The sequence below is a fragment of the Chrysochloris asiatica genome, unplaced genomic scaffold (genome assembly GCF_000296735.1).
Source record: "Chrysochloris asiatica unplaced genomic scaffold, ChrAsi1.0 scaffold00045, whole genome shotgun sequence".
NCBI lineage: Eukaryota > Metazoa > Chordata > Mammalia > Afrosoricida > Chrysochloridae > Chrysochloris > Chrysochloris asiatica.
Window position 1 is genome coordinate 10,144,464 of NW_006408563.1, and position 26,999 is coordinate 10,171,462.

Sequence of the window (26,999 nt, forward strand, 5' to 3'; positions counted from 1 at the left end):
GGCTCATAACCTCAGTGTTCACCTCCCTGTAGCTCCCACTGCCTAGACAGCGGGAGCTTCCTTTCAGGTGTATGTCGTTGGAGGCCAGCCTCACCTTTTGTCACCAGGGGATTATGGGGAACAAGAATAAACAATTGCATCTTTGCCTCTTCAAGTCACAGTTAGGTTTCTGCAAGGCAGATATTTTCTATCTCATCCAGTTTTCCATAGCCTTGGCTGTAAAGGGTCCACAGAGCTTTTCTGCCTAGTATGCCATCTTCCCTCTCAAAATAGCCCTTTCAGCATCTAGACTTGTTGTATGCTGACTTTAGATAACCTTCTGAAATATGTCTCTTCAAAAAAAATACGCCAATTTGGTGAAAGTTATTTCGCTCATATTTTACAAGTTAACTTTAAAAAATAACTTTACACTTATTTGAAAGGGGCTTGACATCTTTCTGAAGCATAGCTATGTAATATTACTTTGCTCCAAAACTAAATATTTAGAAATCTTAAAATCATTTTTAATTTCTCATCAGGCAGAACCGTATATATATAAAACTAGCTCTTTTATTTTGGGGGAGTAATGGAGGTGGCTATGATTAGTTTAAAATTGCCCTTTAAAAAAATAAATCTGGAAGCAGAATTCTCCTCAAGTCTCATTGGTTGAAAAGTTTTATAATTACACTAGTTACAAGAACTAGTCCTGGTGTGGCGCTGTGGATTAATGTGTTGGACTTGCAAAGTCGGTTTGACTGCAAGGTTGGTGGTTCAAACTCACCAGCTGCTCCTTGGAAACCCTATACGGAGTCGTTATGGGTTAGAACTAACTCAGTGGCACTTAATAACAACAACAAGTTGCAAGACAGGCTGGGAAAGTAAGTGTGGCAAAAGAAGACAGCTGCCAGGATTCATTGCCTGGAGTGGGTCACATTGCCACCTTTTGTAGGGTTGGAATTCTATTAGCAAGGAAGAGAGAACGGAATTAGGTGTCACTTGACATTTCTACCAATTTCTACTGTGTGTTAGTACTTCACATAAATTTCAATACAGTGTATATATATTAGGTGGTGGTGGTATGCCTTGGAGTCAGTTCTAGCTCATAGAGACCCTGTATAGGTTTCTGAGGCTGTAAATGTTTATGGGAGCAGAAAATCTCATCTCTCTTCCACAGAACAGCTGGTAGTTTCGAACTGCTGACCTTGAGGTTCTCAGCCACTTAGGTACTTCATAAATTTCAATACAGTTTTCACAATTGTTTATTAAATTAGGCACTATTACCCATGTTTGACAAATAAGGAAATTGATCCTTAGCTATTTTATGTATTTCTACTAAATACATACTATTTTTATGTCAATAAAAGCAAATAATAACAGAAAAATAATTCACACTCTCTTACTTCAAAGACACTGTTACATGTTACACTACAATGTTTCTCTTGTTTCCACAGTTTCAAGTTGTCATTCTGACAGTGAAAGTGAGTATTCTGCTTCCAACTCAGAGGATGATGAGGGGATTGCACAGGAATATGAAGAAGACACTAATGAAGTCATACTGAGCCAAAAGATTGAAGCTCAAAACAGAGTAGTTTCAGCTCCTTTTTGCAAAGAAATACCTTCTAAGAAAATAAAGAGAGATAAAACAGTAAGTGGAAAAAAGAGAATATTTTTACTTAAGTAAAAAAATAGTGTAATACTTCAAAGAGAGGGTGCTATAAGATAAGAACTATCCTTGAGGAGAAATCCAACATCATTTTTCCTTCTATTTTTTTAGGCCTTCGGATTTTGTTAAATAAATACCTCAGTTTTGTAGTATGAACCTTTAGTATAGAATCTCCTCAAGAATAGAAGAATAGTAACTGCGAAAAAAAAAAAAAAGAATAGTAGCTGTATCTTTTTGCTTATAGTTTAATTTACTATACAAATTACTTTAATAATCTATTATAGGAATTTTAAGAATTAAGATAATTTGTAATCCACTCTTTGTAAAGCCCATTTTCTAATGTTTTCCTCAGTCTTTAAATAAATGCATACATATATGCTTTAGAGTAGAGTCTCAGTAAACAAATAATTTGCATTCTTTTTTTTTTTTTTGCCTATAAATATTTTCCATGCGTTTATACAAACATAGCTTTTCATAATACCAAAATGTTATTAATTAGGTCTCTATTTTTGGAACATTTACATTGTTCTTCATTTTTTACTGTTGTAGGTAGTAAATTTTGAGATAGTGTGCCTGCCGTTGGTTCTAACTCATAACAACCCTGAGAGTGGCTGGTAGGTTTGAACTACCACCCTTGCAGTAAATAATCTAGTGCTTATCCTACAGCATCACACCAAGATTCAAGAAGTCATTAGCTGTGTTGTTCTAATTTTTCTCCACTCTTAACTGTTTTCATAGGATAAATTCCAGTAGTGAGATTTCCACTTTGCTTCCAAAGTTATTCTATTCATAATCACATAAATAGCACTTGTTGTTGTTAAGTGCTGTTGAGTTGTTTCCAACTCATAATGACCATATGTTGGGTTTCCAAGGAGTGGCTGGTGAGATTGAATCACTGGCCTTCTGGTTCAAACCAACCTTGCGGTCCAGTGCTTGTCCTACAGTGCCACATCAGGACTCATGAATGTATTGATTTTACTACAAAATGTTACTGCTAGCATCAGTATTTTTTCATAACTTTAGATCATATTAGTAGGAACTCTTTATATATTACCAAGATTAGCTTTGTATAGCTACTTTTGCTTCTCTTTTCTCCCTGAGGAAACATTAAGTGTTTCATAGTTTAAATGCATATTCTACTTACAACCTCTTCTGGATCTCACTTTGTTAGTTGGATATATGTCTTTCACTTCTCACTGGTAATAATTTGTTTGTAAACCTCTGAAATAAAAGGCCAAAGTAAATGATTAAAATAGTTTCATTCACGTGGTAAACTATATAAAAAATTAAGAGCTACACACCCACCCCTGTGCTGGCATCAATTTACCTTTTCCTACCTCCTACAGTAAGGAGCTTTGGTAGCGTAATGGTTACGAATCAGGCTGCTAACCTCAGGGTCAGCAGTTCGAAACTACCAGCTGTTTCACGGGAGAAAGATGAGGCTTTCTGCTCCTGTAACAATTTACAGCCTCGGAAACCCTGTAGAGGGTCGCTATGAATTGGAACCAACTCCATAGCACATAACGACAACAAACCTCCCACAATAGGTAAACATTGATCTGTTTAAAAGTGTTTTTGTATATAGAAGCAAATTTATGTAGTAGTCCTGGTGTGGTACCATAGAATAAGCACTCAACCTCAAGGTTGGTTTGAACCACAAAGTCAGCAGTTCAAACTCACCAGCGGCTCCTCAGAAACCTTATACCGGGTCACTGTGAGTCAAAAGTGACTCAACAGCACTTAACAACAAAGCAAATGCATATTCTTATTTAATTCCCCTTTTATGCAAAAGATAATATATTATCTACACTTTTTTGCATTTTGCTTTTTTACCTTACAGAACATTTTAGAGATGTTTCCATATCAGAATATGAAGAATCTTTTTCTTTACATGCTTGCATAGTGTGTATGTCCATATAGATATACCATAATTTATTTAATCAGTCAGTCCTGTAAATGGCAAAAAGAGCCCTGATAGTACAGTAGTAAGTGCTTAATTGTTAACCTTTTAAAAAGTCAACTGTTCAGTCCCACCAGCTACTGTAGGAGGAAGATGGAATAAAGAATTACAGCCTTGGAAACCATTGGTCCTACACTGTCTCTATAAGTCAGAAGGGGGGAATGTACAAATTAGTTCTGAGTGTAATGTAATCATCAACAGCAATGGGTTGGGTTGGGTTGGGTTGGGTTTGGATGGATGGACATTAATGTTTTAATGAGCCTTATGCTGTTATGGGACTCCTGGTGTGGCACTGTGGGTTAATGCACCAGACTGCAAAGCCGTTTGAACTGAAGTTCGGCATTTCAAGCTTACCAGCTGCTCCTCGGAAACCCTATACAGGTTCGCTATGGGTCGTAACTGACTCGACGGCACTTGACAACAACAACATACTGTCATGCACTGTGCAGCAGTGCTGTAATTAATAATCCTTGTACATAGTCACATCTCACATGTGTTTTTACCTACAGGATAAATTTTCAGAAGTAAGATTGCTTGGTCAGAGAATAAATGCATTCATAATTTGATAAATATTACATTTTCTTCCATAGTGATTATTTTAACTTGTTTACTTGATGCCTTGCCAAACTTTATCTCAGTACAGTTATAATTTATACTTTCCTTAGTTGCGTGAAACTGAGCATCTTTTTATATGTTTTAGAGCCATTTGCATTTCATTTACTATGAGCTGCTTATTCATATGCTTTGTACTTTTTCCTGTTAGGTTGTTGATCCTTTCCTAATCACTTTGTAGGAATTCTTTATCTATTTCCAAGATTTTAGCTTTTGTAGCCACTTTTATCCCCAAGGAAAATGACAAGTATTCACATAAGAAAAATTTCAGTTCATAAACAGAAAAATGTTCAACATTTAAACAGAAAGGTATGTGCACAAAGATGTTCCTAGCAACATTATGCATAATACAAAATTGAAAACTTCAATGTCTTACTATACCGAAATGGTTAGGCAAGTTATAGCATATATACTCAGTAGACTGGTACGGAAACATCGTTGTTTTTTTTGTTGTTAAGTGTATTGAGTCAATTCTGACTCAACTGAAGCAACTTTGTATAGGGTTTCTAAGGAGCGGCTGGTGAGTTTGAACCACCAACCTAGCAGTTCAACCCGATCTTGCAATCCAGCCATTAACCCACAGCGCCACACCAAGACTCCTTAGCAGCATGAAAAATTCATGAGTTGTCAAATGAAAAAATGGATATAAAATTATGTATATTATTATAATTAAAAGTCAGTTAAGTGCTGATGACCAGGGGGCAGGCTTGCAGGGTATTATACCCTTTGGTTGGTTGATGATGCATGGAGGGGATTGTAACCATGGCAATGAAATGATATACGATAGGATGAATGTAAAGCTAATGCTCTCCCATGTAAACTATCACATAATTCACAATAAAACGTTAAAAAAAAGCTGAAGTGAATAGAGAGAAATACTGTTAACTCATGGTACATAGAGAGGATTATAATCATTATAATGAAACAAGGTGTATGATTTGTTGAATGTAAAACTGATCATCTGCCCTGTAAACTTTCACTCAATCCACAATAAAAACATTAAAAAAAAAAAAGTCAATTAGATAACAAGAGAGGAACAAGTCAGTATCATGAATATTTTCTTTTGGCTTCATTGTAATTTGTTATAATACTTCTATTAAGTTTTTATTTAATTGATAGAAACTGGTTATATTTGGAATATAAAAATTTAGACTTATAAAACTTAGGGAGGAATTTAAATAGTGTATTTGCTCTTTGTGTTTGTTTTGATTTTTAAATTCTGGTGGCCCAAGTTACTTTTGGTTTGTAGACTGTTATGGAAGATGTGGTATACTTGTCTGGGACAGAAGTTGAGGGTGTTATGGTAATTACCTTGATTTACAGTAGGGCAATGTACAAATTACTTTACACAGAGTCCTAGTGTGACATTGTAGGATAAACACTGAATTGCTAACTACAAGGTTAACAGTTCAAACCCTCTAACCACTGCTTGGAAACCCTATACAGGGTCTCCATGAGTCGGCACTTAGCAGCAACAACCATGTACAAATTACTTATGAATGTAATTTTCAGGAATGTGTAGTTATGTTGTAGTCCCCTTATAGGGAAGGAAAGCTGGGACTTACAGCTCCGTGTTGGAGAAGAAATATAAAGCAGTAGATTCGAGACTACTATAAGGGACGCAATGAGCATATATGCAAATGCACCATAAAAAGCCGTTGGTCTGTATGAAGCAAGCTCCTCTTTTGCATTTAAAAGTTTCCACTTGAAAGTAAAGTTGAAACCGCCCCTAATCAAGGGATATCAGCCATGTGCATCTGAGACACTGTATACAGAATGCTGGGTCCTGTAGCAAGAATAAAAACTAGTTTCTGTTGAGTCAGCGCCAACTCATGACAACAGTAGCAGTGCACTCTGTAGTGTTATCAGTAGTAGATCACCACACCTTCTCTTGGGACATTTCTGGGTGGACCCAAACCTCTAACCTGTTAGTTGCATTAACCATTTGCACCAACCTAGAATTAATATTAAGGAGCTCTTGGTAGCGTAGTGGGTACAAATTGGGCTGCGAACCTCAAGGTCAGCAGTTCGAAACTACCAGCTGTTCTGTGGGAGAAAGTTGAGGCTTTCTGCTCCCGTAAAGATTTACAGCCTCAGAAACCCTGATAGGGTCACTCTGAGTCAGAACGGACTCCATGACACATAACAATAGAATTAATATTATAATTATAGCAGTTCACAAAACTTATCATGTTCAAGGAGTGTGTTAGGTTTTTCTGTTCCTATGTGAGGGAGTCTTGCTGTGGTGATGTACAGTAAGCACTGGACTACAAGGTTGGTTTGAATTGCAAGGTCGGCAGTTCAAATTCACCTGCCACTCCTTGGAAACCCTCTGCAGGGTTGCTATGAGTCAGAATCAACTCAACAGCACTTAACTTTAGTACAAACTTTCTATGTAACCTAGTTTGAACTTTGCACTTATAAATCCAGAATGGATACAACAGAATTTTCCTTGAGGCCTCTAATTTATCAAATGATTTGTTGTTGTTAAGTGCGTTCTAGTTGGTTCTGACTCATAGCAACCCTCTATAGGGTTTCTGAAGAGCAGCTGATGAGTTTGAACTGCTGACCTTGAGATTCAAACCAGTCTTGCAGTCCAGTGTTTATCCTACAGTACCACATCAGGACTCCTATAGAATAATTATTGTAAAGTGCCATCGAGACAGTTCCAATTCATAGTGACCCTGTATAGGGTTTCTGAGGAACTAGAGAGCTTAAACCACCGAACTTGTGGTTCAAAGCAATTTTGCAATCCAGCGCATTAACCCATAGCGCCACACCAGGATTCCATAGATTTTTACCTTCCTGTAATTTTTTTCCTCCATTTTCACAGTTCTTCAACAGTACCCTTATTAAAGGATTTGCTAGGACTGTACAATGAGCAGGAGTTCTGGTGTGGTGCTGTAGGGTAAAGCACTGGTTCTCAAGGTCAGTTTGAACCACAAGGCCAGTGCTTCAAACTCACTAGCCATTCTTTGGAAACCCTGTTGTTGTTGTTAGGTGCCATTGAGTCGGTACTGACTCAGTGACCCTATGCACAACAGAATGAAACACTGACCAGTCTTGGTCACACCCTCACAGTTGTTGCCACGCTTGAGCCCATTGATGCTGCCACTTGGCCAATCCATCTCATTGGGGGTCTTCCTCTTTTTCTCTGACCCTTCACCTTACCAAACATGATATCCTTCTCCAACGACTAGTCCCTCCTGGCAATGTGTCCAAAGTATGAGAGACGAAGTCTGGCCATCTTGGCCTCCAAGTAGCACTCTGGCTGCACTTCTTCCAACACAGATCTGTTTGTTCTTTTGGCAGCCCATGGTACTTTCAGTATTCTCCAACACCAAAACTCAAAAGCATCAGTTCTTGTACGGTCTTCCTCATGCACTGTCCAGCTTTCACATGCATATGAGGTTATTGAAAATATCATGGGTTGGGTCAGGTACACCTTAGTCCTCAAGCTGACATCTTTGCTCTTCAATACTTTAAAAAAGGTCTTGTGCAGCAGATTTGCCTAATGTAATACATCGTTTGATTTCTTGACTGTTGCTTTCATGAGTGTTGATGGTTGATCTTAGAAGAATAAAGTCCTTGACAACTTTAGTCATTTCTCCATTGATAAGAATGTTGTTTATTGGTCCATTGGTGAAGATTTTTTATTTCTTTACATTGAGATGCAATCCATATTGAAGGTTGTGCTCTTTGGTCTTCATCAGTAAATGTTTTAAGTCCTCTTCACTTTCAGCAAGCGAGATTGTATCATCTACATATTGCAGATTATTAATGAGTCTTCCTCCAATCCTGATGCCATGTTTTTCTTCATATAACCAGGCTTCTCAGATTATTTGCTCAGCATACAGGTTAAATAAGTATGGTGAAAGAATACAACCCTATCGCACACCTTTCTTCATTTTAAACCATTCAGTGTTCCCATGTTCTGTTTGAACAACTGCCTCTTGGTCCAGGTAGGTACAGATTCCTCATGAACTCAATTAAGTATTTCGGAATACTCATACTTCACAATGTTGTCCATAGCTTGTCACAATCCACACAGTTGAAAGCCTTTGCGTAGTCAATAAAGCACAGGTAAGCATCTTTCTGATTTCTCTGCTTTCAGCCAAGATCCATCGGACATCAGCAATGATATCCCACTTTCCCCGGGCTCTTCTGGATCTGACTTGAACCTCTGGAAGTTCTCTTTCAATGTATGTTTACAGCCATTTCTGTGTTACCTTTAGTAAAACTTCATTTGCATGGGATATCAAAGATATTGTCCAATGATTTCTGCATTCTGTTGGGTCAACTCTCTTTGGAATGGGCACAAATATGGATCTCTTCCAATCAGTCGGCCAGGTAGTTGTTTTCCAAATTTCTTGGCAGAGATGAGTGAGTGCCTCCTGTGTCGCCTCACTTTCTAGAGAGATTTCAGTTTTCATTTCATCAATTCTTGGTGCCTTGTTCTTTGCTGATTCCTTCAGTGCACCTTGGACTTCTTCCTTCAGTATCATTAGTTCTTGGTCATATACTACCTCTTGAAACTGTTGAACATCAACCATTTCATTTTGGTGTACTGACTATGTATATTCCCTCCATTTTCTTTTGATGCTTTCTGCATCATTCAATAATTTTCCCAGAGAATCCTTCAATAATGAAAATCGAGGCCTTAATTTTTGCTTCAGTTCCCCAGCTTGAGAAATGCTGAGTGTGTTCTTTCCTGGTTTTCTGACTCCAGATCTTTGCACATATTGTAGTAATATTTGACTTTGTCTTCTTGAGCTGACCTTTGAAATTTTCTGTTCAGCTCTTGGACCTCCTCATTTCTTCCATTTGCTTTAGCATCTCTACACTGGAGAGCAAGTCTCAGTGTCACTTCTGATATCCTTTTGATCTTTTCCTTCTTTCTTGTCTTCTTAATGACTTTGCGTTCTTCATGTATGGTTTTTGATGTTGTATCACAACTCTTCTTGTCTCTTGTCTATAGTGTTCAGTGTAGCAAATCTGTTCTTCAGATCTCTAAATTCAGTTGGGATATATACAAGGTCATAGTTTGGCTTTCATGGACTTGTTATCTTTTTTTTCAGCTTCAGGTTGAATTTGCATATGAGCAATTGATGGTCTGTTTTACAATCTGCCCTTGGCCTTGTTTTGGCTGATCATAAGGAGCTTTTCCACCGTTTCTTTCCACAGATGGAGTCAATTTGATTTCAGGGTCATTATGAGTCGGAACAGACTCAATGGCACTGAACAACAACATATGAGGAGCAAGCACAAGTACTGATATAATAAAAAATCTTTTTTTTTTTTTTTAACTCTGTTTTTGTTAAGTACTGTCAAGTTGATTCTGACTCATAGCAACCCTGTATAGGGTTCTGAGGCTTTAAATCTTCACAGTAGCAGAAAGCCTCATCTTTCTCCTATGGGAATGACTAGTTAACTCAAACCACAGAACTGTGATTCACAGTTCCATGCTTATTGAGATTATACATTGGTATTTAAGAGTCTATTTGTTGCTGTTTTTAAGTACCATCAAGTTGGTTCTGACTTATAGCAACCCTATATAGGGTTTCCAAGGAGCGGCTGATGGATTTGAACTGCCGACTTTGTGGTTCAAACTGATCTTGAGATCCAGTACTTTATCCTACAGCACCACACCACGATTCCAAAAATCATTATTAGGAGTAATTTTTTTTTTAACTGTTAACATCCTAACTTACTAGGTTCTGTTACTGGAGTCTTAGGCTGGACTGCTAACCACAAGCTTGGTTCATACCCACCAGCCGCTTCTTGGAAACCCTATACAGGATTGCTGAGTCAGAACTGACTCACTGGCACTTAAAACAGCAGTTACTGAAATTAAATATGGTTGGTCCTTCCCCTTAAAGAGAAAATACCAGCTATCTGAGAATTTCACATGTTCTGTTTTGCATTGCTGTTGCTGACTAGTTTTGATATGAAACCGATGTCTGAAACTACTAAGAACTGACTTTTCTCTGTCCACTTTCAGAGTAACTTAGTTGAAGAATATTTTGAAGCTCATAGCAGTTCAAAAGTTTTAACTTCTGATAGAACACTACAGAAATTGAAGAGAGCTAAGCTGGATCAGGTATGTTGCAATGAATGTTGTACACTTTTCTGTTGCTACATATGCAACAAATTTAAAGAATAAACCTACACTAACAGAATTCTTGACCTGATTAAATGAACACTATAGAATTATTTTGTTGTATAAATGGTAAATAGTTCACTGGATGAAAATTCTCTTTGGCATTATATAATTTTTTTTTCTCTTATTGTTTTATTATTTCTCCAAGATCTGTAATAGTCATTCAGGGTCGTAGTGTCTTTGCTATCTATATATTATTCATCTCTGTTCATTTAAATAGTTCGTTAATTTTCACACTGGTCATTTAAAAAAAAACAAAAACAAACTGACTTAACTTCCTCTGAGATAGAAACCTTGCCAAAAGCTGAGAATATTCTGCTTAATGATGTTATTAAGCAGGGAAGCCTGCTCATTGAGGTAAGATTACCAGGTTACTATACATTGGGGTTCCAGTTTACTAAAAATAACATACAATTAATTGTACTAGTTGGGATTTTGACTGATAGTTCTTTAAAAGAGGAAATCTTCCGGAGTTGATACTGAGTGAAGAAGATATTATTATTATTAGCTCGGAGAGTATCAAGATTTTATTATTCCTTGCAATCAGAACTTATTCCTTGCAATCAGTGTGCTTTCCTAAAGTGTGCATTACTTTTTTGATGTAGAAGTTGTAGCTTGGGACTAGCTATAGAAAAGAAGAGAATGGTAAGCCTTTATGGTCTGAATAACCTGGTAATGTGTATTTTTATCACCTCCTTTATGGGTATTAAGAATCAAATCAGAGACTAGTTGAAAATATGTATCAAGCTAGCATCTTCCAAGGAAGTGATGACGTTGACAACTACTAATACATACATTTATATAAAAGTAAAATAGGGACAGCATAAATGAATATAGTATTAAAGTAGGACTCCAAGGACCTGGATGCATAAAGACCTCCAGAAGGGTGAAATAAGCACCTCATGATCATGAGAGAGGGAAGGCTATCCATTGATTGTGGAAATAGCTAACACATATCATCTCAGTGACATGCATTTATTTTTCATGTTTGCTTTACATATGTCTCTTCATATGTGGACTGTATCAGTTGACTAGCTGAGGCATGTTCTGATGCAAATGGCAGAGTTGTCAGAGATCAGATAGAGAAATTGAAGGCCTCTTAAAGCCTAGACTCAGAACTGGCAAAGTGTCACTACTACCTTATTCCAGGGGACACAGCAAGCCATGTGGCTGAAAACAAAAGTCAAGAGCCACTGAACTGTATTCTTTACCCCTTTAGTGGGAAGAACTATACAAACTGTCATGGCAAAGAATATGAATACAAAGAATGGGCAAGAATTGTGCCAGTAGTTCAGTTCTCTACATTAAAGTTTTAAATGAAAGTGCATACAGGAGAAAACATTGCAGGCTTCACACTATGAGTATTCTGGAGAATCCAGAGTAAATGATGACTGGGAATGATCCTAGTGTTTTTTCGGCCTTTTTAGGACAAAGGAATCCTGATGGCAAAAGGATTAAACTAAACTCTTAACTGCTAACTGAAAGGCCAGCTGTTAGAACCTACCTTTAGGTCCTGTGAGAGAAAAGACTTAACAGTCTGCTCCCATAAAGATTATAGCGAAGGAAACTATATGGGACAGCGCTTCTCTGTCCTGTAAGGGTTGCTAGTCAGAATCAACTCAATGACACACAACAACACCACAACAAACTCCAAAAGTGATGATACAGTGTTATTTAAATTAACCGTGGGACTTAGGATAAGCACTGGATCGCTAACTGCAAGGTAATGCTTAAGTTCACCAGCCACTCCTTGGAAGCTCTGTACAGGGTCACTATGAGTCAGAATCAACTCAACAGCATTTAACAACAACCACAATCCTATTTAGAAATCACAGAACTATTGGATAAATAATACCTGTACAGGTCAGAATACATAGAATGTTTATTGCAAATCTAGTCACAGAATTAACAGAACGTTGTTCTATAGGTGTAGTCTTCAGAACATGGTAGGTGCAGGGTAAAAACTTCACCATACTTATAAAAGATTTAGAAATTGTCAAAAATTTCAGAACTAGTGGTGCACGTTTATTTTCTCGTGATAATGGCAAATTATCAAGAACTATTCATGCTTTCTGAGAATTAAAATTATACTGTTGTCTTAAGCTTTCATATTAGTTTCAAATCCATAGGGTTTTAAAAGTATCTGGATCTGATGTCAAAACTGGGAGGTGGGTTTAATTGTCTTGTGGTAATCTTTTTAGCGGTTAATACATATTTAGAATGTGTAATCATGTAGCTAGTTTTAGACAAAACATACAAATTAGTGTACTATTCATAAGATTACAAAAAGAATGCTTTTTAAAAATTGTAAAACAAATGTTAAAGTCATATGTGAAATAGTATATTTAATCAATTAATGTACTGTACAGATTACCAAACCAGATTAAGAATGTTTCTACCAATGAGTTCATCTAGCTTCCCCCTCTAGGAACCTATTTTCCATTTGGATTGACTTGATATATGCGTTTTGAGAGTGATTTTTTTTTTTTTTCTCCCTTTCCTTTGTTTTTAAGCAAACTTTGCGTAAGTTATTGAGCAAGGTTTCTCCTTCCTTTACTGCTGAACTTAAACAACTAAATCAACAATATGAACAATTATTTCATAAGTGGGTGTTACAATTACAGTAAGTATTATAATCATTGCAAACCCTTGTAAAGCAGAAGATATTGTATTTATATAAATTTTAATGTTAAAAGGAAAGCAATATAACATTTAATTTTCTTTTTGCAACAAACCTCAAAAGAGTTATTTTCCTTATATTACTCAAAAGTAGAAATTTTGCATAATTGTACACATATGACTCTTCTCAGAAATTGTAGTGTTAAGAAATTTTTGTTTTCTAAGTTTATCAAACTTCATAATTCATTGATAAAATATCGTTTTTATAAATTGTTGTTAAGTGCCATTGAGTTTGTTCCAACTCATAGCAACCCTGTATTGGGCTTCTGAGGAGCAGTTGGTGGGTTTGAACTGCTGACTTTGTGGTTCACAGTCCAGTGCAGATTCTATAGTGCCATACTAGGTGTCTATAAAAATAGATAAACTCTTAATATTCATTAAAATTGGTAAACTCTAATATGACAAGATTAATAAGTGTATCAATTAGATTTTGGTCCACTTTTCCATAGCAGAGTTCCTGAAATGAAAGAACATATATTTTCTTATCATTCTTACTAAGCTGGTGGAGCTATGGAATAGGAATTGGACTGCTAACTACAAAGTCAATTCAAACCTACCATCCTCTCAGTGGGAAAAAGATGAGGCTTTCTGCTTATCAAGATGACTAGCCTCAGGAACCCTGTACAGGTTTGCTGTGAGTCGGAATCAACTCAGTGATGGTGGATTTCAGTTTGGTATATACGTAATAGACCTTCATCAAACTTTTATGAACAGTTCTGTTCTAGAAACATTACTTTATCATTTAAAAAATTATTTCCGTGACATTTTTCAACCTTACCAGTTTTTAGATGCCTCAGGTTAAATTTTAACTTTGCATTAAATCTTAGAAGAATGATTACAAGCAGAGCATAGTATTTTTATTACTGTAGTTACTTTTATATTTATATTAAAAAGGACTTTTGTATAATGAAATGCTGAAGATATATACTAATATAAATGTACACACTCACAATTACATAGTATCGCTGGGGCAAATAAGAAGGCAGGTTCACCAAGCAATAAGAATATAGAAATTGCCAGATTACCTCAGTCAGTTCTGATTTTCTTTTGTTAATAATAGATCTAAGGGTTATTCAGGAAGGGGATGACTGTCTTCCTAGCAAGTATCCAGCTTCTCTCAATGACTGTTTATGATTCTGTGCATTATAAATTTATAAAGTGGTTCTTTCCTCTAATCTCATCCTTTTTCCTAGTATGTCTACTCCTTGGTAACTCGATTTGCTTTCTACCCAACCTAGATCTCATAGTCTAGCTACTTCAGTAGCATTGCTAACTTTCTGAACTCCATTTCTTCTTTCTGTTGCTTTTGTCTGCTTTTTGGAGCTATCTCTTTGCTGTTCTTCTGTTACTAGGCTGTAATATTTGTAGAGAGTATCACATAAATATTGTATGCTGTTTGACTTCCATAGCAATCATGGAATTGGACTTGAGTTTAACCCCTTGTGTCTGGTATTCTGGATGGTCTGATTCACTCTCTTGACTTCAATTGCTTTTTTTTTTTTTTTTAAGCTTTTATTGTGACTTGAGTGATAGTTACATGGCAGAACATCAATTTTGCATTCACCCAATTATATTATATTTTGTTTCATTGCAATGATTACAATCCCTTCAGTAATATTTCCTTTCTCTCAAAACAACCCAAATCTAATCATTATCCAAATCCTATTGATTTGACCTCCTAAAAAGCCACTGGTGCTTTACATATTTCTCCATGACACCTAACAAGTTATTGTCATTTGTTACCAGATTAGTGAAATTGTTTCCTGCTTGCCTCTAGCTTTGCCCCTTTTTCCTATCCATTCTCCACATGTACCAGTATGATCTTTCTAGAAAGATCATGTTATTTTCCTCTGTCAAATCTTTGAGTTACTGCCTTAGTTGTTATTTTTAAATAAAGTCAATTGGCATTATGATTTAGTTATTTCTTTGTGATTTGGTCCCTGCTTCTCTTTCCAATTTACACTATCAATTTAAACTTTGATTCAACCTGTAAACTTTCCAGTGCCATGCATTGGCCATGTTCTCCCTTGCCTTCAGGTATCTGTTAACTTGAAAAATAATAGGAAGTGGAGAGAAAGCTTTTGAAGAAGTTAGAGTGATATGCTTGATGTGGTGGTGATGGTTATGTGCCGTGGAGTGGGTTCCGACTCATAGCGACCCCGTACAGGGTTTCCAAAGCTATAAATCTTTACGGGAGCAGAAAGCCTATCTTTCTCCCATGGAACAGCTGGTAGTTTTGAACTACTGACTTTGAGGTTTGCAACGCAATTCGTAACCACTACAGATGGTAAAATTGTGTCTACCATATGTAACTAGAATATAATTATTTATCTACTCCGGTTCTTTTTGTATTGTTTATAAGCTTAAATTAAGGACACTGATTGACTATAAAATTGGCAATAGAAGATACTGAACTTTACGTATGCTTTTTTTCCTAACAGCCTGGGGTTCAACATTGTCCTTTATGGTTTGGGATCTAAGAGAGATTTAATAGAAAGGTTTCGAACCACGATGCTGCAAGATTCTGTTCATGTTGTCATCAATGGTTTTTTTCCTGGAATCAGTGTGAAATCAGTAAGTGTTTAAAAATAGTAAAGAAAGAGAATACAATTGTATCCCCTACCAGTCCATAACCTCCCTTGGCTCCCCATCCCTCCCTCAATTAATGAGGATGCTGGTGTTTATTCTAGCTTATTCCATTTAAAGGACTTTTCTTTTTAGCACCCTCCCCCTTTTTGTGAACTTTGTATTGTGGTTTGGGTGAAAGTTTAGAGCAAATTAGTTTCAATAATTTATGCACATTTTATCTCCTGCATTGGTTGCTATCCCCTCCATGTAAAAGCATTCTTTACCCTTTCTCCCTAGGTTCCTCATATCCATAGTCCTCCTTTCCTGCCCCTTTCTGCATTCTAAACTTCTATTTTTATGCAAATGCTGACTTTTGGTCTCCTATGGTTAATTGTGAGGAGTACTTTCCTTCCTAATGTTATTATTCATATTGTAAGCCTGTCTATTGTTTGACTGAAAGTTAATTTCCAGGGATGAGTTCAGTTTCAGACTGAAGGGGGTCTAAGGGCCACAGTTTCCAGGTGTTTTTAGCCTCCTGATTGGTAGCTGTGGTGGTTAAGATGACGTGGTTAGACTTGGAGAGTTCTAGCTTCAAATCCCCATGTTCAAATTTCTTGTTTTGTAACAGACACATGTTAAAAAACACATTACATATTATATATTGCACATATTTTACATTAGGGAAACTTTATTAGCTTTGTTACTATGAAAAGTATCAACAGTGCTTCTCTGAAAGATGGAATTATGGAGGATTTCAAATGTTACACTATGCCATTTTGGGCATCTAAAGACAATAAAAACTTAGTTTAGCATTTTATAATGTAGTTCATAGATATTTAGATTCCAGATGCTCATATATCTCCATCATTAATTTACTGTTAATTTACAAAATTAACTTACTGTTTTTAAGTGTTGGATATTAAATAATGTATTCACTTTTTAAAGTATCCTTAGTGTCTTTGTATTATTTAATTTGATGAATCTATAGTTTTCTATGATTCTCATATTGTTGGGGTTTATTTATTTGTTTTTATTATCCTTTATGTTATCTTTACATCTTTTCTATTTTTCTTGATTCTTTTTCATCATAATTTATGGAAAAAGTACTTTAGGGACCCCCAAAATAAATTAAAGACTAAAGTTAATCTTTAAACTTAAACCAAAAATACCCCCTGAGGGTCAGTTCTTAAAGCCAAACAGCAGTTTTAGCTTTCCTAGTAAAGACTGTGTGTCTTGAGCATCATGTTTATCTAAGGTCCACCTGTACAGGATCAAACTGGCAACAGCAACTCCAAAGATTCCATAGGAATCTTCAGGAGCAGTGAGTATAGAGTATATGTTAATGGGGAAAGGACAGTTCAGCAAAAGGAGTGAGGATGGTTGCACAAGTTGGAAAATATAATCAGTGTCACTGAAATGTACATATGAAACTTGAATTGGTATATTTTTTGCTGTTTACAGTCTCAATAATGAGAAATAAAATAAGTTAATAAAAATAAATTTTAAAAAAAATTTAGGTCTACTTATGTTCCAGTAAAAATTTTTAAAACTTGGACAGGAAATTCTAATTCATTTTTAATTCGTAGTAATAATTTATTTGCTATTTGTATTATTTAGCCTACATGACAAAAGAAGTTCTAATTGACATAGTATCTTCTGTAATTTTATAATATAGGTCCTGAATTCTATAACAGAAGAAGTCCTTGATCATGTGGGTACTTTTCGCAGTGTACTGGATCAGCTAGACTGGATAGTTGACAAATTCAAACAAGGTAACCTGAAGTAGATGCTTCATGTAATTTGTTGTTAAATGTCATCAAGTCAGTTCCAACTCATAGCGACCCAGTATAGGGTTTCCGAGGAGCAGCTAGTGAGTTTGAACCACTGACCTTGCAGTCCAGCACATTATCCCATAGTGCCATACTGTACTTACTGCAATGTATTATTTACTGATTTAGATTCTTCTAAAATAATGTGTTTTTCTGCAAATATCCCTGTTAACTTGGCTAGAAGTTATTCCTACAACCTTAAACTTGTATAGTCAAATGCCTCTTATTCCATTCAGAATAATTTTTAGATTTTGACCATAGTGGAGTACCACCAGTTGATTGGCACATCTTTGGTATTTTCATACTGTTTAATTATTTAATATTTATATGAAACATTCTTATGTCTTTATTCTGAGTAAACAAAAATACGTTGGGTTAGTACCACAAACTCAAAATCTATGAAACAAGAAAAACACATTTTCTATGTTATTTTTGTTGTTGTTATTAGGTGCCTTCGAGTTGATTCCAGCTCAGCTATGGTATGCGCAACAAATGGAAACATTGGCCGCCCCTGTGCTATCCTCACAATTGTTTGATTTGAGCCCATAACTGCTGCCACTTTGCCAGTCCATTTCACGGGAGATCTCACCTCTTTTTTGCTGAACTTCTGCTTTATCAAACTTGATGTAACTCAAATGCATAAATTTTTCAACTTTTATATGCGTATGAAGCTATTGAAAATACCATGGCTTGGGTCAGGTGCACCTTAATCCTCAAACTGGTATCTTTGCATTGAACCCTTTGAAGATCTTGTATAGCCGATTTCCCTAATGCAATACGGTTGTCTGATTTCCTGGCTGCTACTTATATGAGTGTTGATTGTGGATCCAAACAAAATGAAATCTTAGACAACTTCAGTCTTTTCTCCATTTATCGTGATGTTATTTATTGGTCCAGTTGTGAGAATTTTTGTTTTCTTTACATTGAGGTGCAGTCCATACTGAAGGCTGTAGTCTTTTGTCTTTATCAGTGATTTTTTAAGTCCTTTCGCTTTCAGCAGCAAGGTTGTGTCATCTGTATATAGCAGGTTGTTAATGAGTCTTCCTTCAGTTCTGATGCCACATTCTTTTTCATATAATCCAGTTTCTCGGATGATTTGCTCAGCATATGGATTGAATGTTGTTGTGTGCCATCAAGTCAGTTCTGACTTATAACACCCCTATATAGGTTTTCCAAGGAGCGGCTGGTAAGTTTGAACCACTGACCTTGCAGTTCAAACCGGCCTTGAGGTCTATCTGCTTATCCTAAGGCACCACACCAGAACTCCATACAGGTTGAATAAGTATGGTAAAATAATACAATGCTGATACACACCTTTCCTGATTTTAAACCATTCAGAATCCACATGTTCTGTTCTGTCAGTTGCCTCTTGGTCTATGTACAGGTTCCTCATAAGTGTAATTAAAGGTTCTGGGAAACCCATTCTTCACTATGTTATCCAAAGCTTGTCATGATCCATACAATCTAAAGCCCTCACATAATCAATAGAGCACAAGTAAACATCTTTCTAGTAGTCTCTATTTTTTTTTTAATGTTTTATTGTGTATTGTGTGATAGTCTACATGGGGGAACATTAGTTTTACATTCATTCCATCATACATCATCTCATTGCCATAGTTACCATTCCGTCCATGCATCATCACCCAACCAAAGGGTATACCCTGCAATCCTGCCCACCCTCCCCTCACGGTCCTCAGCACACAGCCCCTCTCCCTCTCTGGATCCCTAGTCCCCAGCCACTCCATCTCTTCACATCATCCTCTCTCTTCACGACATCCTCTCTGTCTCAGTCTCAGGCCTCACTGCTCCTCTGGGTGGGGTCCCACTCTCCGCTCTTCTCCATTAATGTTCCCAGGACCCTCTGCTCCTAGACTGAAAGGTTAATCACTCCCCTCCTTGGCTATAAAATTGGTAGTCTCTATTTTTAGCCAAGAGCCATCTGATGTCATCCTCTCTCATTCCCACATCCTCTTCTGAATCTGGCTTGAATTTCTGACCGTTTTCTGTTTTACTATTACAGCCATTTGAATTATCCTCAGATAAATTTTACGTGCATATGACATTAATGATATTGTTCAACGATTTCCACATTCCATTGGGTCTCTTTGAAATGGGCACACATATGGATATCTTACATTCAGCTAAACAAGTGGCTGTCTTCCAAATTTCTTGGCATTGAGTAAGTGCTTCCAGTGCTTCATTGATGTTTTGAAAAATTTCTATTTGTATTCATCAGTTCCTGGAGCCTTGGTTGCCAATGTCTTCAGTGCAGCTGGAACTTCTTCCAGTACCTTCTGTTCTTGCCTATATACTTCCTGAAATGGTTCAACATCGACCATTTCTTTTTAGTACAGTGACTCTTATAAGTATTCCTTCCATCTTCTTTTTTTTTTTAATGTTTTATTATGAATTATGTGATAGTTTACATGGGAGAACATTAGTTTAACATTCATTCTATCGTATATTGTTTCATTGCCATGGTTACAATCCCCTCCATGCATCAACCTGCCATCTTCTTTTGATGCTTTCTGCATCATTCAGTATTTTGCCCATAGAATATTAATATTGCAAGTCGAGGCTTGAATTTTCACTTCATTATTTCACCTTGAGAAATGCTCAGTGTGTTCTTTGCTTTTGATTTTCTAACTCCAGGTCTTTGCACATTTCATTATAATACTTGACTTGTCTTCTCGAGCTTCCATTTGACATTTTCTGTTCAGTTCTTTGATTTTCTCATTTCTTCCATTCCCTTTAGCATTTCTTCACTTGAAAGTAAATTTCAGAGTCTCTTCTGACATCCATTTCAGTCTTTTCTTTCTCTCTTGTCTTTTTAATAACATTTTGCTTCCTTCCTGTATCATGTTCTTGATGTAATTCCACAACACTTCTGACCTTCGGTCATTAGTATCTACAGCATCAAATCTGTGCTTGACATGGTCTCTAAATTCAGATGGGATATGTTGAAGGTGATATTTTGGCTCTTATGGACTTGTTTTAATTTTATTCATCTCCTGCAAGAATTCGCATATGGACAATTGATGTTCTGTTCCCCAATCTGCCCCTGGACTTGTTTTGGCTGATAACATGTAGTTTTTCCACTGTCTCTTTCCACAGATGTACTCAGTTTGATTTCTGTCTGTTCCATCGGGTGAGGCCATGTTTATAGTTGTCTTTTATGCTGTTTATAAAAGGTATTTGCAATGAAGAATTCATCAGTCTTCAAAAGTTCCTATCATGTGATCTCCAGCATCGTTTCTATCACCAAGGCCATATTTTTCAATTACTGATCCTTCTTCTTTGTTTTCAAGCTTCACATTCCAGTCACCAATAATTAATTTATCTTGATTGCATGTTTGATCAATTTCTGACTGAAAAAAATTGGTTGTTGTTGTTGTTAAGTGCCATCGAGTCGGTTCCGACCCATAGCGACCCTGTATAGGGTTTTCGAGAGTGTAAATCTTTACGGGAGTAGAAAGCCTCATCTTTCTTCCGCGGAGCGGCTGGTAGTTTTGAACCGCTGACCTTAAGGTTCGCAGCCTGATTCATAACAACTACGCTACAAGAGCTCCTGAAAAAAATTGGTAGAATGCTTCAATTTTCATATCACTGGCTATAGTGGTTGGTGCATAAATTTGAATAATTATGGTATTAGCTGGTCTTCCCTGTAAATGTATGGACATTATCCTATCACATATAGCATTGTATTTCGAGATAGATCTTGAAATGTTCTCCTTGATGAATGTGACACCACTCCTCTTTAACTTGTCATACCGGGCATAGTAAATCATATGATTTTCAGATTCAGAATGGCCAATACCAGTCAACTTCAGTTCTCTAATGCCTAGAATATTGATCTTTATGTGTTCTGTTTGATTTTTGACAACTTCCAATTATCCTTGATTCATAATTCATACATTCCATGTTTCAATTATTAATGTGTATTTGCATATCTCCTTATTTTGAATTGTGCCCTATCAGTAAATGAAGGTCCCAAAGGTTTTACTTCATTCGTGTCATAACAGTCAAACTCTACTTTGAAGTTGCAGCTCTTCCCCTGTCATATTTTGAGTGCCTTCGTACCTGCGGGGCTCATCTTCTGCACTATTCTGACACTATTCAGGTGCTCTTCATTAAGGTTTTCAGTGGCTAAACATTCAGAAGTAGTCCACCTCTCCATTTTCCTAGTCTGTTTTAATATGGGAGCTCACCTGAAAACCCCCCAACATGTGTGACCCTACTGGTATATAAAATATTTAAAATACTGGGGGCATAACTTTCAGAATCACAGCAACATGCATGTCACCATGGAACAACGGACTGACAGATGAGAGTGAGTATTTTGTTTATGCTAGCAATCAGAAAATTAAAAATAAAATTTTTGAGGTGCTACCAATTAATTTTCATTACTTATTAATCAAAAGGAGTAAGTGATAATGTTTCAGTGGTTTTTGAATACGTTTGTTTAGGATGACATTCCTAACTCCAATTAAATAACTTTTTTTTTTTAAGGTTTTTGTTGTGGATTGAGTAAAAGTTTACAGGGCACATCATCAGTTTTACATTCAACAAATCATACACCTTGTTTCATTACAATGATTTTAATCCCCTCCATGTAGCATCAGTTAACAGTATTTCTCTCTATCCACTTCAGCTTTTCAAAAACAAAAACATAAAAAACATCCAGGCATATATAATAATTTACATCTCCAAAGGGCACATTCTACAAGTCTGCCTCCTAGCCACCAAGTTTTTTAGTCCCTCTCCTCTTCCCATGAATCTGGAGTCCTCAGCTGCTCCCCATCTACATGGCCCCATCTCTACTTCCATCTCTGGCATCGCTGCTTCTCTCTGGATAAGGTCCCGCATTCTGCTTCTTCTCTTCTCCCTTGATGTTCCTAGGTTCCTCTATTTCTGGACTGTAAGACTAACCACTCCCTTGTTTTTGTTACAAAACTTCTACCTTTACAATTGTGACAGTCGCAGTTGAATTGAATCATGACAGTCACAATTCACTATTGAATCATGCGAATCTTATCCCCATCTCTTTTCACCAGACCCATCTAGACAAGATGAAAACTATTCAGTGGAGATTCTTTCTTCCCCGCCAGTACTCTTAAACTAAACTCCCTCTTGAAACCTTGTAAGCCAGTCACTTCGTGCTTTTATTGCCCCTTCATTTTAGGTAGCCAATGTTGCCTATCCCTATCTACCCTGTGTACAGAGGGGGGATAGCATTGATACTTGATGTGAAGACTCCTTCCCTCTCTATTGGTGTTTAGATTACTGTCTGAGTATAGGTCATGTTCATCAAATTATAGCAATTTATCCTTGTTTTTGTTCTTTAAATCTTCCTCTAATCAAGTTCTGATTATCGAGCCTTCGAGGCTAGGTCAAATGGGTACTGTCTGCAAGTTTGGGTGTTCTTATGCATCTCCCCTCATTTCATATCAGCTGAATGCTTTACTCTCTATTCTAGCCCTCTGTGGCTATGTCCTTGTCCATGGGCTCAAGTATCCCCACGTCTCATCACACTTTGGACCAACCAGACCTTCCTCTAAGATCCGTCTCATCTCCAGGTCAATAGAAGTCAGTGGACTTGGTTGAACTCAGCCCATTTCTTCATTGCTGCCATTCCCCCTATTCCACTCACCAGTAGCCCAATGTGGTTGCCAACAAGCTTACATGCTTGTTTGTGTGTTCCCTTTGAGTTTCAGTCTTAGAGGGGAGTTTGTCCTGAAGGCACTTGATTGCTTGCCTTGATGGCTTCCTGGAGAACAGCTTGCTTTTTCTTGTAGTAGCCAGTCATGCTGACATTTTTGTTTTGGGTTTTTCCTGATGATCTTTCTTTGAAGATGTATCTTCTGTCACTCTAGCTGTTCCAGGCTGGTCTACTTGTCCTTTCTAGTGGGAATGCCCCACCTCATAAGGCTCTGAATGGGACTCGGGATTCTACCTAAGGTCTTATACTCTGCAAAGGCTTTGTTGTTGTTGTTAATTGCGGTTGAGTTGGTTCCGACCCATAGTGACACTGAACAGGGTTTCCGAGGTTGTAAATCTTTATGGGAGCGAAAGCCTCATCTTTCTCCCATGGAGCAGCTAGTAGTTTCGAACTGCTGACCTGTGGTTCACAGCCCGAATCATAACCACTACACTACCAGAGCTCCTTTGCAAAGGCTTTACAAGAAGCCTCTTTCACTGGGCAAGTTCTAGTACCCCTTTTAGGTTTCCAGTCAGTTATAGGCTAAAGATGGGCTTACAAGTTTTCTCTGATCATGTTTTCCAACATTCCTTTCTATCCCACTCAAGTGCCTATTTTACAATAGTAGACAAGGGAAGTCAATATTCATAAGACAGTCAAGCATTTTAGTATTATTTCCCCTCTTCAAGTTATGCCTAGATCCAGGTATCCCAGAACCCTGTTGTTCCAAGGTTGAGCATGCTTCACTATTTACACCTCTGACCTACTTAGGCCATGCAAACCTGTTTCAGTGTTCCCCTATCTATCTTGTTCTTCTGCCTCCTCCCCCTTCTTGTATTGCCCTCCCCATCACCTGAGCTAAACCCTCCTCCCTAACCCCACTGTTGTGGTTACCTTATATTCCATTGACTTTTCCCTTCATTTAAGACAGTCTGTTTTATCCTGTAATCTACCTGACCTTCCCACCACCTGGATCTCTGTTCCTCTGTGTTTACCTTCTTTCACACTGTAATTGTTTTGATCATAGATTGATCTCCCAGATCCTCTGTTCTTGTAATTTTATTTTGTTCTTGACTCTTCCATTTGTCGATTGAGTTCAGGGTGATGCTGCCATGTACGTCATTCTCTAGTTGTTGTCTTATCTTGTTGGTTCTCAGGCCACAGAACTTCCTTTAGGATGTTTTTCATAGCAGGGTTGGCTTTGGCAAAATCAGTTAGCTTCTGTTTGTCCTGGAATGTTTTGATTACACCATCATATTTGATTGACAGCTTTGCTAGGTAGAGGATTCTTGGTTGTCAGTTTTTTTCTTTCAGGGTTTTATATATGTCTCCCCATTGCCTTCTTGCCTGCATGGTCTCTGTTGAGAGATCCATACTTAATCTGATTTGCTTGCCTTTCCAGTGTATTGTCCATTTCTTATATTATATTATTAATTGTTTGGACTTCTTTCTATACGTTTTTAGTAGTTTCCAATGCTGTGTCTATTTTATTTGATTGTTTCTGTAGTGCTTTCCTAACTTCTTCCTTATTTTTCTCAACTCCATTGTATAGTCTTTTGATACATTTTATAATCATTTTTCTGAATTCCTTCTCAGGCATTTCCAAAGCCTGTCCATCTTCCAGTATGGAGTGTATGTCTACTTCCAGCTCATTTGCCTTAGTCACTTTATCTAATTTCTGGACATATGCTGATATGGTCATCTGCTTCTGTTTTTTGGGCATATTCAGGAGTTATCTGTGGCCTTAATACTTAGATGGGTATGTATTTTTATATTGTTTATGCTTTCTGATTGCCTCCAGGTAGATGTGATCAGGAGATGGGCTTCTTTTTTCACTCTTCTTTCTGAGAAATTTCAAGATGCCACTGTTGGTCGTTTTGACGTAACTCAGGATTTAATTTTCAGCCTATTTCCTTTTTAGTCTGCCTGTCCCACTCCACAATCCCCATTCAGAGCTTTTTTCTAGTTATAAACAGTTCAGGGCCAGCTGTGGCTGTTTGGTTTTTGTTTGTTTGTTTTTCAGTTCATACCTGCACAGTTTATTTCAAACAAAGAATAATTAAACATGTATCATCAATCATGTATGACTGCAGATAACTTCTTGAAGTAATACAATTATATTAGCCTCCTTAAGGTCCAATCAAAACAGTGGTTCTTGATAGATTTCTCAAAGGACAAAGGATGATCATTAGAGCTTATTGGGAAAAAATTATAAGAAAATTGAACTCTAAATTGGTGAGAAAAGTCCAGGGAAGTTGCATCACAACAAGACAATGCACCTGTCTATTCCTCTAGGATAGCAAGGACCGTCCTATGAGACTTTCATTGCAGACCTTACTCCATCCACCGTAAAGCCATGATCTTGCCCTCTTCAGACATTTTTTGCTCCCAAACTCAAAGAAAAGGAACTTTGATTTGAGTTCCTTGAGGATGCAAAACTACAGTTTTGATCGAGTTTTATCAGTTGCATATCGAAGGTTGACAATGAGTCTTCCTCCAATTCTGATGTCGCATTGGTCTTCATTTCAATTTCTCAGATTATTTGCTCAGTGTACAGAATGAATATGTATGATAAAAGAATACAACCCTGGAGCACAACTTCCCTAATTTTAAACCATTCAGAATCCTCTTGTTCTGTTTGAATGACCAACTCTTGGTCTATGTCAAGGTTCCTCATACGAACAACTGAGTGTTACAGAATACTCATTTTCTACAATTATGTCCATAGCTTGACATGATCCACAAAGTTGAAAACCTTTGTATAGTCAATAAAGCACAGGTAGACATATTTATGGTATTCTCTATCAGTCACTACTTCAGTAATGATATCCCTCATTCAACTTCCTTGTCTGAATCTGGCTTGAAGCTCTGGCAATTCCCTATCAGTATAAAGTTGCAGCCATTTTTTAATTATGTTGAGCAAAATTTTATGTGCATGTGATATTAATGACATTCACTAATGATTTCCGCATTCCATTGGGTTACCTCTCTCTTTGGAATGGGCACGAATATGGATCTCTTCCAGTTGGCCTTGTAGCTGTCTTCCAGATTTCTTGGCATAGATGAATGAGTGCCTTCAGTGCTGCATCAGTTTGTTGAAATATTTCAATTTGTATTCCATCAGTTATTGGAACCTTTTTAATTGCCAATGCCTTCAGTGCACCTTGGAATTCTTCCTTTAGTATCATTGGCTCATGTCATGAAATGTTTGAACGTCAATCATTTCTTTTTGGTACAGACAGTGTATTCCTTCCATCTTCTTTTGATGTTTTCTGTGTCATTCAATATTTTGCCCATAGAATCCTTTAGTACTGAAAGTGGAGGCTTGAAACTTAACTTCTTTTCTTTCAGCTTGAGAAATGCTGAGTGTGTTCTTCACTTTGGGCTTTCTTTCCCGATCTTAAAAAAAATTATTATAATACTTGACTTTGTCTTCTCAAGCTGACCTTTGAAAATTTCTGTTAAGTTCTTTTACGTCCTCATTTCTTCCATTTGCTTTAGCATCTCTTCTGTTTCAGAATCTCCTCTGACATTCATTTTTCTCTTTTCTTGACTGTAAAATCCTTTCTTCCTGTAAAATGTGCTTGATGTCATCCAACATCTCTGCTGGTCTTTGGTCATTAGTGTCTAATGCATCAAATCTTTTCTTGAGATGGTCTCTAATTTCAGGTGGGATATGTTCAAGGTCATATTTTGGGTCTCATGAACTTTAAAATTTTTTCTTCAGCTTCAGTTTGAACTTTCATATGAGTAATTGACAGTCTGTTCCACAGCCTGCTGCTGGTTTTTGTTTTTGTTTTTGGTGATGATATGAAGTTTTCTACCATCTCTTTCCACAAATGTAGTCCATT

General features: G+C 37.0%; 1 protein-coding gene across 1 annotated transcript in view; it reads left to right on the forward strand.

Moving 5' to 3' along the window:
- ORC2 (origin recognition complex, subunit 2) overlaps positions 1–26,999 on the forward strand; it is a 69,159-nt gene that overhangs the window by 23,834 nt on the left and 18,326 nt on the right. Inside the window, exons 8-12 of the mRNA XM_006861990.1 lie at positions 1,431–1,624; positions 10,216–10,314; positions 12,888–12,997; positions 15,495–15,627; positions 17,297–17,393. Of these exons, the coding sequence (XP_006862052.1) occupies positions 1,431–1,624; positions 10,216–10,314; positions 12,888–12,997; positions 15,495–15,627; positions 17,297–17,393 (633 nt within the window). The remainder of the gene's footprint in view (positions 1–1,430; positions 1,625–10,215; positions 10,315–12,887; positions 12,998–15,494; positions 15,628–17,296; positions 17,394–26,999) is intronic.